The following is a 15202-nucleotide window of genomic DNA, read 5'->3' as shown; positions in this document are numbered from 1 at the left end:
TTTTCATGCATGCTCCTAAAAAGCATATAATCTTGCTTTTTAGGAGCATGCTTTTAATAGATTTTTTTACCCCCGACCCAAAAAGAGGGGTGTTATAAGTTTGAAGTGTGTATCTGTGTATCTGTTTGTGGCATTGTAGCTCCTAAACTAATGAACCAATTTTAATTAAGTTTTTTTTGTTTGAAAGGTGGCTTGATCGAGAGTGTTCTTAGCTATAATCTAAGAAAATCGGTTCAGCCGTTTGAAAGTTATTATCAGCTCTTTTCTAGTTGCTGTAACCTTCACTTGTCGGGAGTGTTATAAATTTTTAATTTACACTTGTTAAACTTATGCAAGTCTTAAATTGACTGTTTGGTTCTAGGACCAAGTTCTGTGTGACATGTGTGTGTGACACAGAATTTGGAACCGGGAAATAGGTACATAGTACACATGTACTATGTACCGATTTCCCGATTCACCTGTAAGTATTATTCTCCCTTCTGTTTTGTAAGAACTGAATAAAAATCTAAGCTAAGTCCTAGTGCTGAGTCGGCTAACCCCCGCCGCTCGACGGAGCGTTGAAATGTTTGTCGTTTTACATTATCGTTGTTCTATTGTTTTGCTTTTATTAAAGCCTTTTTATTTCTGCTTATTTCTGCAAACTTTATTTTTTTAGTTATATTAATAATGAATGTTCGAATTTCACTGTCTATATCAAACTCGAAATTGTGGTTAACTCAAATAAGCTTTTAAAAGAGATTTTGGCGGGCGGGCAGTGCATATCGCATGCTGCATGTCGCACCATACAGATGTCTGGTTTAGCGGATTATAGCAAATTAAGCTTTTGGTTCCTTGTAAGTCTAAAATCAATAAAACAAAATGAGTTGCACCAAATCCGCCATAGACGCAAGAAGTTCGCTGTAAAGATTTTCGGCACATCCCGACTGCAGATATCCGAGTGCGGGGCGGCACGGACTGCAGTTACTCACTCCCACCATATTGATCTTACACCACTTTCGATTTAAGGGCTTCGAAATAACAAGCCATGTGCGAGTCAGACTCGCGCACCGAGGGTCCCGTACTCGGTTATTTTTTCCGACATTTTGCACGACAAATCAAAAACTATTATGCATACAAATAAATAAAAATCTGTTTTAGAATGTGCAAGTAAAGCCCTTTCATATGATATTCCACTTGGTATGGTTATCTTACTTTGAAAATTGAAACACATAAAAAAAATCTTGTGATGTAACCACAAATTCACGGTTTTCAATTTTTTTCCGGTACTTGTGCTATAAGACTTACTACTTAATTTCATGATTCTAGGTCAACGGGAAGTACCCTATAGGTTTACTTGATAGACACGACAGATGGACAGACAGACAGACAGACCGTTTTTCCTTTTGAGGTACGAAACCTTAAAAAGGAACCCTTATAGGATCACTTCGTTGTAAACACGTCAAGGAAATCTCAAAATCGTCAAGGAAAGTCAAAACTTATAGGGTACTTCCCGTTGACCTAAAACCATGAAATTAAGGGTACTTCCCGTTGACCTTGATTCATGAAATTTGGCAGGTAGCAATGTCTTATAACACACGGAACCGTAAAATTAAAAATTTTTTTTTTACCTCTTTCGTCTGGCTTTACAAAGATTAGCCAATGTCAAGTTTTTAGTTATTTGTAACAAGTTAGTTAAACTATACAAGTATGGACCCCGTCTGTGTCGGCACTCTCGCCGACATACGCACGACACCCCCTTAGAGCGCTTTCCAGTCAGTTTTAACAAAAAAAAACACTCCAAAATGGCAGCGCACGCTTTCCAGTCAGTTTTAACAAAAAAAAAACACTCCAAAATGGCAGCGCACGCTTTCCAGTCAGTTTTAACAAAAAAAAGCACTCCAAAATGGCAGAGCACGCCCGCCAGCTAACACCAACACAGACGAAGTCCAAAATTAACACATTAAAAAACAGTGGTTTATATCTTCACTAACTGAATATAGCAAAGCTTGTAATAGACTGCGTTGAAACCACGTGGTTTAAACCTTAATGTAGCAATGTATTGGGCTAGCTCCAAAAAATTTTGTAAATTCATTCATTATTTAAACCTACGTGAATCTTAATAAGTCAGTCGTTTCACAAAATAACGCTTACCACTACAAAAACCGAGTGTTTTTACTCTGTGTTTTGTACTAACACAGAGTAAGGATATGGAATTACATACAGAGGTTCCACTAAGCCATCAAGACAGAGCAAACACGCAGTAAAGGAGCGACCCAAACTGGCAAAATTATTATACACTAGAGGATGCCCGCGACTTAGTCCGCGTGGATTTAGGTTTTTAAAGATCCAGTGGGAACTGTTTGTTTTTCCGGGATAAAAAGTAGCCTATGTCCTTCCCTTTCTATACATTCCGGTATCCTAAGTCTGTACAAAATTTCATTAAAATGCGGTTCAGCGGTTGAGCCGTGAAAGCGTAGCAGACAGACAGACAGACAGACACACTTTCGCATTTATAATATTAATAGTATGGAAGTATGCATCAAGGGTTGCTAACGAATATTTTATACAGTTTTATTACTCTCCTGTAAACTTTTTTGGCTTACGCATTGTTAGAACTGTACCTACTGACAATAGGGTAGTCGACATTTACCACGAGATTAAGGGCGTTGGACTACTGTATCTCTTTTTATACTGTGGTGGGTACTACAGCGCAGTGCTACGCTACAATGTAGAGACCTTGTAGAGACCGCGAAGAAAAAATATCATTTTTCTTTAGAAATTCCGGTTTTTTTTTTTAAATGAGCTGAATTCAAAAGCACTTTGAACTTTGAAGAATAAACCTTTTCATTCTGTTAGCTAGGTTTTAAGTTATTAGATTGTCTACTAGATAATGTTCGCAACTTCGTTCACGTGGATTTCGGTTTTTAAAATCCCGTGGGAATTGTTTCCACACCAGATTGTTCCAAATTCAGCAGATTTTTTTAAAGAAAATAAGTTTGGGGCTCTTTTGAAAATTAGTGAGAGTGTGCTTAAGTACGCGGTATTAATTAATATTAGTTACCTACGCGGTATAGGATATCAACGTCGAATTTTAGTTACACTTAGTACTAGCTGAGGCCCGCGACTTCGTCCGCGTGGATTTAGGTTTTTCGAAATCCCGTGGGAACTCTTTGATTTTCCGGGATAAAAAGTAGCCTATGTGGTAATCCAGGATACTATCTATCTCCATTCCGAATTTCAGCTAAATCTGTCCAGTGGTTTTTGCGTGAAGGAGTAACAAACATACACACACACACACACACATACAAACTTTCGCTTTTATAATATTAGTGTGATTTTTGTAAAACCTTCAAACAATTACCCGAATTGTTTGCCCTATCTAATTTATTATTTCGTAAATTGCCAATCGGGGTATAAAGAACAATAAAGTGCAATAATTCAGGCTTGTCTTGTCGTGAAAAACAAGACATAAGAGAAATAAGTTCGGGAAAACATCGCGTAATGTTTTATGTGTATTATACCGACTCTCGGACGGAAAGCGTCTAAACTTTACTGATGCCAGTACACTGCGTACATCTTGAGAACTCACTCGCCATATTTATTTTGCTCTATCTGTCAACTGTTATGTCAAAAGTACGAGTTTAGTCTTTTTTTTTTTTTCTTTAAATCTGGCTTTACTCTGATTAGCCAATGTCAAGTTTGTGATATTTTCAAGTTATTGAATTTATACAAGTATGGACTCCGTCTGCGCCGGCGGCCGCCGACATACGCGCGGCGCCCCTTTAGAGCGCTTCCCAGTCAGTTCCACCACCAAAAAACACCAACTAACACAAAAACCAGCCACTCTTAACAAAAAAAAAAAACACTCCAAACAAGCACAGCACGCGCGCCAGCAAACGCCATCACAGACGAAGACCGAGTTTAGTCTTTTTAAGAGGGGTCTCTCCGTCACTCGCTTCATACAAACGTAGTTCCAATTTCACTTGAATATTAAGCAACCAAAGTCCATGAAGTTTTGCAGACATATTCTAGAAACTAATATCTATGCCTGTGGTTTTCCAGATTTCTGTTAAAATATTCGGTTTCAAAGTTACGCGGTCTTAAAATTTCACATACAAATCTTTGAGCCCCTGTAATTTTAAAACTACATATTTTTAGAAAAATCTAAAAGACCACAAGCACAGATATTGGTTTCTAGAATATGTCTGCAAAATTTTATGGACTTTGGTTGCTTAATATTCAAATGAAATTGGAACTACGATTGTATGGAGTGAGTGATGAAGAGAGCCCTAGGCAGAGTAAATATGGCGAGTAAGTTCTCATTAATTATGCATTATAAATTGCGATTTACTTTATTACAATACCTAAGTTCCCTTCTCTCTCGCTCATTCTAACATTCTTAATGATTGTGAAAGAATCTTTTAACTAAATGTGGCCGGCCAAGTCCTGAACGATAAAATTACGTTCATTTTAGACACATTTTATCGTAATATACCTAATTTTGGTAGAGAAAAGTGGGAAAAAATAACTGAATGTTTCCCCTTTTATGAAATACTACTTATATAATACGATAAAAATATGTCTTAAATGAACGTAATTTAAATAGGATTTGACTAAACAACATTTCTTTCAGGATCATTGAAAATGTTAAAATATACGAGAGAAAAGGAAACTCAGCTAACCATAGCGCCTTAACATGCCCCCTCCCAATAAAAATATTATACAGACTGCTAATAAATCTGCATATAGAAAGAGATTGAGTTGATAAGAGAATTGAATTATGTTTTTTATATACTTTAACATAATCCAAACCACTGCAGTGTTAGATTTACTTGACCTGAGATGTAAAATTGACATGTTATACTGTGCATCACTATTCAATATTCATACTATAATTGCGAAAAAGTGTTTATTTATATGTTTTGTCCTTTGTGACGTGATTTCTTGCATATGTATATAGTAAAAGACCGGGAGAGTGACATAGGCTACTTTTTATCGCGGAAATTCAAAGATTTTTCAGGAAACCTATATCCACGCGGACGAAGTCATGGGAACCAGCTACTACTGTCTTATACCTAACGTTACTTAAAAGCAATGATAGCAACTAGGCTTTGATAGGAGAAGTCTTTGGCTTTAGCAACTAGGTTGAAATTTCGGACCTCCTAGTCGGGGGTCCGGGGTTCAATCCCCTCCTAATCTCTAAAGAATGTTAAGAAATCTTAGCGGGATATAATATGTAAATACACCTAAATCCTACCATTGAATTATTATGTACTAATAATATATTTCAAGAAACGCTACGTCGAAAACGTATACAAAACGACGCTGGACGGACGACATCAGGCGAGTTGCAGGAAATCCCTACAAGAGATCTAAGTCCAGCAGTGGAGTCTATCGGTTAGTGATAATGATGTATAATAATTCCACATTCGCTTGACCACAATCACACCTGATGGAAAGTGATGATGTGGTCTAAGATGGGACGCGTTTACCTAAAAAGTGCCTATTCACTCTTGTTTTAAAGATACAAGTCGCGAGAAAAGCTTGTGTTTTATGTGTAAGTATCACAACTTATAAGACGTATTTTACCCACTATCGGAGAGAGAGCTTGCGGCAAAGCTCCTGAACTTTGCTGAAGCCACTATATTGCGATTATTGATCTGTTTACAAACTTCGGTTTCGTATACTTATTATGTTTAAGTAGATATTCATATACTATAGTAGTATTTTATTTCATATATACATGATGATAGGATTAGGACGAATCTTTATATATCACCACATATATTATATTATATATGTAATATTCCAACAAACATCCATTTTTATAGTTTTAGAAATTTGAGCTATACTGAGGTTTTATATTATATGTCAGTCAGTTTTTCTTTTATATAATATATGTAGCTATTTATTATATAAACCAGTAAAAAAACATAAAAACTGCGTATTTTTAAAGGTACGTTGTTTTTATTCAGCAATAATAAATGATTCGAGTTTCTTTTTTAATTTTATTTCCACTCCCAAATTTCGGACAACCCAGCACTATTCAATTTCCTACATAACCTCAAATATATCACGTTTTATGTATGCCATTTACAATTCTCAGACATTCAAGCACAGTCAAGATATTTTTAAATGTCTTTTCGACAATACGTATGTTGCAATATTCTTTAAATAAGTGTTTTTGTATGTAAGGTTTTTTCACTAACTCTACCGAAAGCAATAAAATTATTGCTAGCAACTAAGCACTTTTTATTATAAAGCGTTTTAATTTTTAAACCATCATTTATTTTTTATAATATGTTAGTGCTCTCCGTAACATGTTCATTATCCAAGCACTTTTAAATCATGGTAGGGTGTCTTTCATTATATTTTTTTTAATTTTACAGTATTTCGGTAAACTCCGGCACTTTTCATTTTATATTTTCATGGTGTAGCTATTGAATTGCTTTGCATTTCGTTATATTTACGTTATTTTATTATTTTATTTGGCAGAATCATATCAAACTCGAACATCCAAGCACTAAGTACATTTTATTTTATTACTTTTACATTGGTTTTATATAATCGTATTATTTACATAAATGACGAGTATATTGTTGTAAAGTATATTTTTGTAATTTACAGTACCTTTTTCAACCTCTTAGATATCCAAGCACCGGTACCGTTAAGCTTCATTTTTATATTTTTTTGATCTGCGACATTATTTTAATTTATTATTGGTAATTATATACGACGCAAACATATTTAAAGCACAAATTTTGTATTTTTATCAAAATTATCATTGGCGTGCGTCTGTAATCTTATATTTTGTATCTATGAAATTTTATATTTTTTTCAGTTTTTTCCGTAATTTACAGTACCTTCGGCAGCTTAGTAATCACCCAAGCACATTCACGTGCTGAACTCGAAACTCGGCTTGCGAGGCGAAAACGGTCGACCCGAAAATATCCGGGCGGCGGTCGCGGCGTAGGTAAGCGACAGTAGCTCACAACATCTGTTAATATGATCATTGTTAATTACATATGGGCTGTTGTTAATATATTGTAGCCACCTGTCCCGAGGAGGGCGCTTGCAGGTACGTCGCTACGTCGTCCACCATGCAGGCTCGCGGCAGGTCGGGGAGGAACATAATACGCTAGAGGGCGCGCATATCGCGTGCGAGCTGCGCGGCGCGCCGCGGCGGACTGAGCTTGCTGCTCGCTTCCATCCGCCCCCCACCCTCGCCCGCGTCGCCGCCTACCCCACCCCCCCTGAACAATAGGGCTGGTAGCCACGAGTTTTCCATGGGGAAAACATATTGAAATTGGTAATTGGAATTGGTAATTTTGATTTGTTATTTTTCCACGTTTGTTATTTTGATTGGATATTATGTAATTCAGTCATATAACGTATTATTTCAGCTTGGTATTCGTTTCAGGAGTTCGATAGATGGTTTCAGAATCAGTTTACTATAGGAATACTGTCTCACACAGGACTCGTGCGCTAGGTGCGCAGGTTGTGAGAGCATGACACTCAATGTCACTGGCACTATCTCGAGCCCGCACTCGAATGGCACTCTACCTCTCGAAAATAAATTATTAATAGAACTAGTATTATAACAATTTAGAAATAAAAAGTAGGGCGGTAACTAGCCACGACCGTAGCCTTCCATCAGACCAGACCAGAGATGATTATTTAGAAATTATAAATTACCCCTACCGGGAATCGAACCCGGGACGTCCCATTTATTAGACCACAGTACTCACCACTGTGCCAGGGAGGTCGCTAGATTATAACTCTACACGCATAAATCAATAAATTTACTGCACTAGTAAAATAAAATAAAAATAAAATTAAAAAAAGTCCAAAGATTTTCCGACATGCCAACCCTAAACCACAACGTCGTAATGCATTCGCGGCGCTCGCTGCGTCTCGGCGCCGCTCGGACCCGATCGGTACGCGCTCGGCTCCCCTCGGAAAGCTCTTTCGCATTCGGAACATAGACATGACATATCTTTTACAACCATTCAAAGAAAAACCAACCTTATTACTTGGATAATAGTGTTCAAATTTGTTTAGTTATAAAAAAATTTCAAGTGTTGTATTCGACTTTTGAAATATCCTAATTTATCGAACTTACTACTGTATCGGTTATCTTTTATACCTTTAGCATTAAAGCCTATTTTCGCTTGTCCATGTTTTTCAGCTGACGCGTCTATAAATGTCACGTATTAGGCATGTGTGCATGGTATGTGCATGTGTGCGTTGAAAACACATCTTGGGCGGATCGGCGTAGCTATTTGGGCAGATTTTTTTTCTTAGTAATTTTTTTTTGGTTGGGTTGGTATCTTTGGGATTTATGGTTTTTAATTCTTTTGGTTGCATTTTAGTAGCGTATAAAAGTTAGTTTAAACTGTCGTTTGGTTTTTAATGGGTTTTTAAGTTTGTAGGTCTGTAAATTATTGTTAAGCGTCGTAGACCTATTTTCTTCTACAAATACTCGTAGGTAATTGTAAATGCAATACACGGCGCTGCAATTGCTTGTATACAGTATGGAATATTATTGTAAATTGAATACTTGAAAAGAGCAACCGCCGAGTTTCTTGCTGGTTCTTCTCGGTAGGAACGGCATTCCGAACCAGTGGTAGATTATTTTGACGATTCAAAAACACTTGTAAAAGTTTAATTGAATAAAAATATTTTGAATTGAATTGAATGCTTTACTGCCTACTCCTTAATATAAATGCGAAAGGTGTTTGTTTGTTTGTCCTTGAAGCAATGGATCGATGTGATTTTTTGCATGGATATAGTTAAAGACCTGGAGATTGACATAATATAGGCTACTAATTACTATACTGTGTCCAGAATGTTAGTTTACTATTGTTACTATTGTTATTTTGATATTATTTAGATCCTACATATTTGGTAGACTTATTTTTTCAGTGTATTGTGACTTTCGTAAGTGCTTTTATAAGTCTGAAACGAAGAATAAATAAATAAATACAAAATACAAATACAAGAAAAATCAAAAAGTTTACACGGGATTTTTAAAAACTAAAGCCCACGTAGACAAAGTCACGGGCTTCATCTATTTAATAAACCGGCCAAGTGCGAGTCAGACTCGCGCACCGAGGGTTCCGTACTCGGGTATTTTTCCGACATTTTGCACGATAAATCAAAAACTGTTATGTTTAAAAATACATAAAAATCTGTTTTAGAATGTACAAGTAAAGTCCTTTCATATGACACCCCACTTGGTATAAGGTATTCAAGGTATAATCTATCTCCATTCCGAATTTCAGCCAAATCCGTCTGGTAGTTTGAGCGTAAAGGAGTAACAAACATACAGACAAACTTTCGCCTTTATATTAGTGTGAAATAGGTACTTCAGTCTTTACAATACATATGTGTGCGAAACGTTAGAAACATGGAATGTACTTAGAACTATTTACAAATCGTAAGTTGGTATAGTGACCTTGAGTTTGGGTAAGATGCCAATATTTTGGGGCGACCGTTCATGTTCCAAGGAGGTCAGGAATAAGCAAATTTTCACTGTTTAACTTCAGTGGTGATAGCCAAGGTCAAGACGACTGTTTTCTATTCGGAAGCTCGGGGGTTCGATTCTGGGCACGCACCTTTCAGAGTTATATGCGTTTTTTTAACCCCCGACCCAAAAAGAGGGGAGTTATAAGTTTGACGTGTGTATCTGTGTATCTGTCTGTGGCATTGTAGCTCCTAAACTAATGAACCTATTTTAATTTCGTTTTTTTTTGTTTGAAATGTGGCTTGATCGAGAGTGTTCTTAGCTTTAATCCAAGAAAATCGGTTCAGCCGTTTGAAAGTTATCAGCTCTTTTCTAGTTACTGTAAACCTTCACTTGTCGGGGGTGTTATAAATTTTTAATTTACACTTGTAAGCAAATAAATATCACTTGCTTTAACGTTGAACGAAAATATCGAGAGGAAACGTGGTTTTTAATTTACAGACTAGCGCTTGGCTGCAATCAGACCTGCTAGCAAGTGATAAGACAGCCTAAGATGGAGCGCGCTTGCCTATTGACTCTTGATTTGAAGGTTCTCCATAATTTTGTCAAAGGTATGTAAAGTCTGCCAATCTGCACTGGGCCAGCGTGGCAGACTATGGCCGGAACTCTCCTCATTTTGAGAGGAGACCCATGCGCAGTAGAGGGCCGACAATTGTATAATTCAAGGACCCTTTAATATCACACTAATCACATCACACTAATATTATAAAGGCGAAAGTTTGTGTATATGTGTGTATGTTTGTTACTCCTTCACGCAAAAACTACTAAACGGATTTGGCTGAAATTTGGAACAGGGATAGATAATATCCTGGATTAGCACATAGGCTACTTTTTATCTCGGAAAATCAAAAAGTTCCCACGGGATTTTAAAAAACCTAAATCCACGCGGGCGAAGTCGCGGGCATCGGTTATTATTTAGATCTAAAGAATCTAGATGAAATCTAGATTTCATCTTTCCCCATCATATAGATAAAATCTATATGATGGGGAAAGATGAAATGTAAAAGATATATGCACAGGCTAAGTACGTTAGGCTGGTTCTTATCTACAGTTACATAGGCATACCTAGTCTTACTAAAGCCTAGATGTAACTCTAGGCTCTGCATACGTAGGTTTACTAAAACCTAGATGTAACCCCGTAATTCTAGACGTATAAGCTTTAGCGAGGCAAAAGGCAAAATTAATTTAACCGATTCCGCAGTGCACTTAAGGCATTAAACTAAAGGCGCGCACAGATAATTTATTTGAAGCTGATTAGTGTTAGGGGGGGGGGGGGGGGGTTATTACTGTACGTTCCGCTGTTCCGGCCACAGGTTATATTTTAACAGAGAATTCAGTCATTTCGATTCATAGTTCTATATTTGTCTTTTTCTGCGTCTTGTACCCACTCTATCATCGTTATCATCACATGATCAACTCATCGCCGGCTCACTACTGAGCACGCGTCTCCTCTCAAAATACCATACAAGTCGCAAGCCAAGTGCGGATCGGTGGACTTCGCACACCTTTGCAGACATTATGGAAAAAATCGGTATTGCGGATATATGCCACCATTTTTAAATGTGAAATCCATATACTTCCATACTAATATTATAAATGCGAAAGTGTGTCTGTCTGTCTGTCTGCTACGTTTTCACGGCCCAACAGTGTAACCGATTCTGACGAAATTTGGTACAGGGTTAGTTTATATCCCGGGGACGGACATAGGCTACTTTTTATCCCGGAACATCAAACAGTTCCCACGGTATCTATAAAAATCTAAAACCACACAACAAAGTCAAGTCACGACAAGACAATCGACAAAGTCGCGGGCATCCTCTAGTTTTTATATTTAGTTCGTTTGTTGGCGGCAATCGTGTTTTAAATGGCTATCTATACTATACTAATAAATAAAATTGGAGTGTCTGTCTGTAATTTCGAAATAACGACCGCATATTAAGGTCATATGGTTATTTGAACGATACTATAACTGAATCACACGTTTTTTAAAATTTTTGTCTGTCTGTCTGTTTGAAAGGCTAATCTTGGGAACGGCTAAACCGATTTTGACGGGATTTTCACAGACAAGTAGAGAATTGACCAGGGAGTAACATAGGCTACTTTTTTAACCGACTTTCAAAAAGGGAGTTGTGTTTTTCTACCTATGTACACCGAAATCTCCGAGATTTCTGAACCGATTTGCGTCATTTCTTTTTTAATCGATAGAGGAATTTTGCGACATTGTTTCATAAAAAATTTGGAGTCCAACTCCTCAATCCTGATGCTGCAGGGGATCTGACCAATCCACGCGGGCGAAGCTGCGGGCATCAGCTAGTTATAAAATAATTGTTAGCTTTTATTTTTAAAAAGTTTTTTTAAACTGTAGGTATAAGAACGTCTCTGCGACACGAGTTGCTCTGTAAATAATCACAGAGTAGTAAATCTAATATAACACAACTAAGAGACTCAAAATCCGTGCCCGTATATTATATTAGGCCGAGAACAGAGAGCGGGGCTAAATTATTCACTTGCGAGTGTGCATTTGGCTTAAATGCAGAGATTTACTTGCATTTTAGAGCGGCTAATAGTTTCAGTGGTGGTTGTTTTTCTTCTGTATATCCATTTGTAATAAAAAGGTCAAAGGTAAACGAGCATTTTAGTATGGAAACCATATCCACGGCGGCACAGCAAGCGAAATTAACAGTACCTGTACGTATTCAAATACGGCTCTGATCTACAATGACATAGGTTACGTTCTTGTGGGTTAGAGGAATCACGAATAAATTGAAATTATCTTTAGACAGTAAAAGAAAATAACATTTATTTGTACTCTTTTCAATGTAAATTAATATCTTTGTCCCACATCGATTTTGAATTAAATATTTTATATCTGAAAGGTTACAATATTATCTTTGATTTTAAACTAATTTGGTTCATGTCCGCCACTTTTGGGCAAAGCGGATCAGTTTATGCCCGTTAATCTTGCTAATTTTGTATGAAGAAGGTAATTTATGTAACTCCTTACTCATCCGAGTGTTTAAACTATTGTAATATACCCTGAAGAAGTGACTCCGAAAGAGTGTGTGAAAGGAGTGAGTGAAAAAGCGAGCTTTTTAAAACCAACATTGCCCATGTCATAAATTGAACTCGGACCTTGCATAAGGCCATAGTACTTATCACTGCGTCAGGCAGGTCGTCAAAACTTTTCTTGCTTTAATGTCCTATCTGTTACAAATATAATATTGTCATTATATCTTGGGGTTTACAATAAAGATTTGATTTTCACTTCACGTTTTGGATCGTACGAGAGGATGTATAAGGTTACGTTCCTGATTTACTGAAGGAGGAATTTTCTTTTTGACTACCTCCCCGGCATACCAAAGAACCCAGGTTCGATTCCCAGTGCGGTCTTTCTGTATTCTCAGACTCACAGGTTGTTCATCAAACCTCATGTAAGCTTCAATAGCTCAACGGTTATAGGAGCGGACTGATATCCGAAAGGTCGGCGGTTCAAACCCCACCCGTTGCACTATTGTCGTACCCACAAGGCCACCCTAGCACAAGCTTAACGCTTAGTTGGAGGGGAAAGGGGAATGTTAGTCATGATTAAAATGACTAATATTCTTTGAAAAAAAAACTCAAACTAAAATCATTTATTTAGAGTAGCTACGATATAATTGCCTGGTCAGAATTGTTAGATTTGTAAGATGATATGAGATAGTGGTGATAATTAATTTTGTAAACTTAAAACTAAAGCTACGAGGGTTCCAAACGCGCCCAGGTCTGAGAAGAGCCCGCAACAAACTCAGCCGCATTCATCATCATCATCGTCAATTGACAGACATCCACTGTATGACATAGTAGGTCTCTTGTGGGGACTCCCACACGCCATCGCCGTTCATCGGCTCCCTGGGACCAGTTTGGTGTCGTCCGTCCACCTTTCCGGTACGAGGTCTTTATTCTAGGACCTTGGGACCCCAAAGCATTAAACATGCATCTAAATAGCATGCGCTTACGTCCCATGATGAGCATACTCTTGAAGTGGTAATGGGCAAGGCACTAATGCTCTGGCTACACGCTCCGTCTTACCTGAGAGCTTATCTGCACAAGAAAGTTTGCGCAGTTAAGTGCGTGCGTGTGGACGGCAAGAATATAGTATCCCGCGCAGTTCCAAAAGCTACTAAAGATTGGACTGCGCAGTTCTTGGTCTTGCCTGTGCAGTTTAAATGACGGAGCGTGTAGCCAGAGCATTAGTGCCTTGCCCATTGCAACTTCAAGAGTATGCTCTCCATGGGACGTAACCGTATGCTATTTACTGTTTATCACAAAGAAATAATTTATTTTTAACCCCCGACCCAAATAGAGGGGTTTATAAGTTTGACGTGTGTGTCTGTGTATCTGTCTGTGGCATCGTAGCTCCTAAACTAATGAACCGATTTTAATTCAGTTTTTTTTTTTGTTTGAAGGGTGGCTTGATTGAGAGTGTTCTTAGATATAATTCAAGAAAATCGGTTCAGCCGTTTGAAAGTTATCAGCTCTTTTCTAGTTACTGTAAACATTCACTTGTCGGGGGTGTAATAAATTTTTCTTTTACACTTGTTAACTGAGGCAACGTGCGCTATACGAAATATTACAAATATAAAGTCGTGTTCCTGATAATTTCGAACGAAAATAAAAACCCGTTCCTCTCGCTCGCGGCGTCGATGCTGTTAGTCGTTTTTAATATCGCCCGCGCTTGTTTATGTGAGAGATAGCGTTTATCTACGCGACAACTATTTACAGGAGATATTTCGGAGAGAGTGCCCAAGAACTTATTGACCTGGTTCCTCCTTTACCTTTCTACTATTTTACCCCAAAGCATCGTCAAGGTCTGCACCTGTACTACGTAGTCGTAACTCTACAGACAAGTACGAAGCGATTTGCCTCCTAGTTTCTAATTCCAACCTCTAAGATGTGGAATGCCCTTCTTTTTTTTTTATTCACTATAGGTAAGCGCTTGACCACAATCACACCTGATGGAAAGTGATGATGTGGTCTAAGATGGGACGCGTTTACCTAGAAGGTGCCTATTCAATCTTGTTTTGAAGATACCCGGATTGTAATGGGTAGGAAACTCAGATCGCGGAAGAGTATTCCAAACCTTAGCCATGCGTATGAGGAATGAAGACGCAAAACGTTTCATGCGTGTAGATGGAATGTCAACGACATAAGCCCTTTCAGCATCAGTTTTTTTTAAATACGGAATAGCGAGCAAACGAGCAGGCGAGTCACCTGAAAGTGACTACTGCTGACCATGAACATTTGCAACACCAGAGGAACCGCCAATGCATTCCTGCCTTTCAGGAGTTTACTCCTCCACTTTTAATATGAGTACCTTCAAGTCAAGAGACAATAGGCATCTTCTAGGCAAGCGCGCTCCAGCTTATCATCATCATCACTTGCCAGGCGAACTGTTTGCAACCAAGCACTAAGTCTGTAAATCAAAAAAAATCAAGTAAGAGTAAAATATAAAAACCCGGTCTCGCCCGCGGCGTCGATGCAGTTAGTCGTTTTTAACATCGGCCGCGCTTGTTTATGCGGGAGATAGCGTTTATCTACGCGACAACTATTTACAGGAGATATTTTGGAGAGAGTGCCCGAGAACTTATTGACCTGATTCCTCCTTTACTCTACTATTTTACCCCAAAGCATCGTCAAGGTCTGCACCTGTACTACGTA

The 15202-nt window shown here is 37.9% G+C and overlaps 1 protein-coding gene across 10 annotated transcripts in view; it reads right to left on the bottom strand.

Moving 5' to 3' along the window:
- Nucleotides 1-7161, bottom strand: part of LOC123877201 (nuclear factor 1 B-type) — an 81484-nt gene extending 74323 nt beyond the window's left edge. For 9 of the 10 annotated variants that reach the window (XM_045923737.1, XM_045923738.1, XM_045923740.1 and 6 more), the window contains exon 1: nucleotides 7034-7161. In XM_045923737.1, coding sequence (XP_045779693.1) covers nucleotides 7034-7111 — 78 coding nt within the window. In that variant the 5' untranslated portion in view covers nucleotides 7112-7161. Of the gene's footprint in view, nucleotides 1-7002 lie in introns of all 10 variants that reach the window. The other variant, XM_045923744.1, reaches the window with a different exon arrangement.
- Between the last annotated feature and the right edge of the window lie 8041 nt (nucleotides 7162-15202).

The sequence above is a fragment of the Maniola jurtina genome, chromosome 23 (assembly GCF_905333055.1).
Source record: "Maniola jurtina chromosome 23, ilManJurt1.1, whole genome shotgun sequence".
NCBI classification, from domain to species: domain Eukaryota; kingdom Metazoa; phylum Arthropoda; class Insecta; order Lepidoptera; family Nymphalidae; genus Maniola; species Maniola jurtina.
The sequence above is the reverse complement of the archived record's forward strand: the minus strand, read 5'-3'. Positions and strand labels throughout refer to the sequence as shown.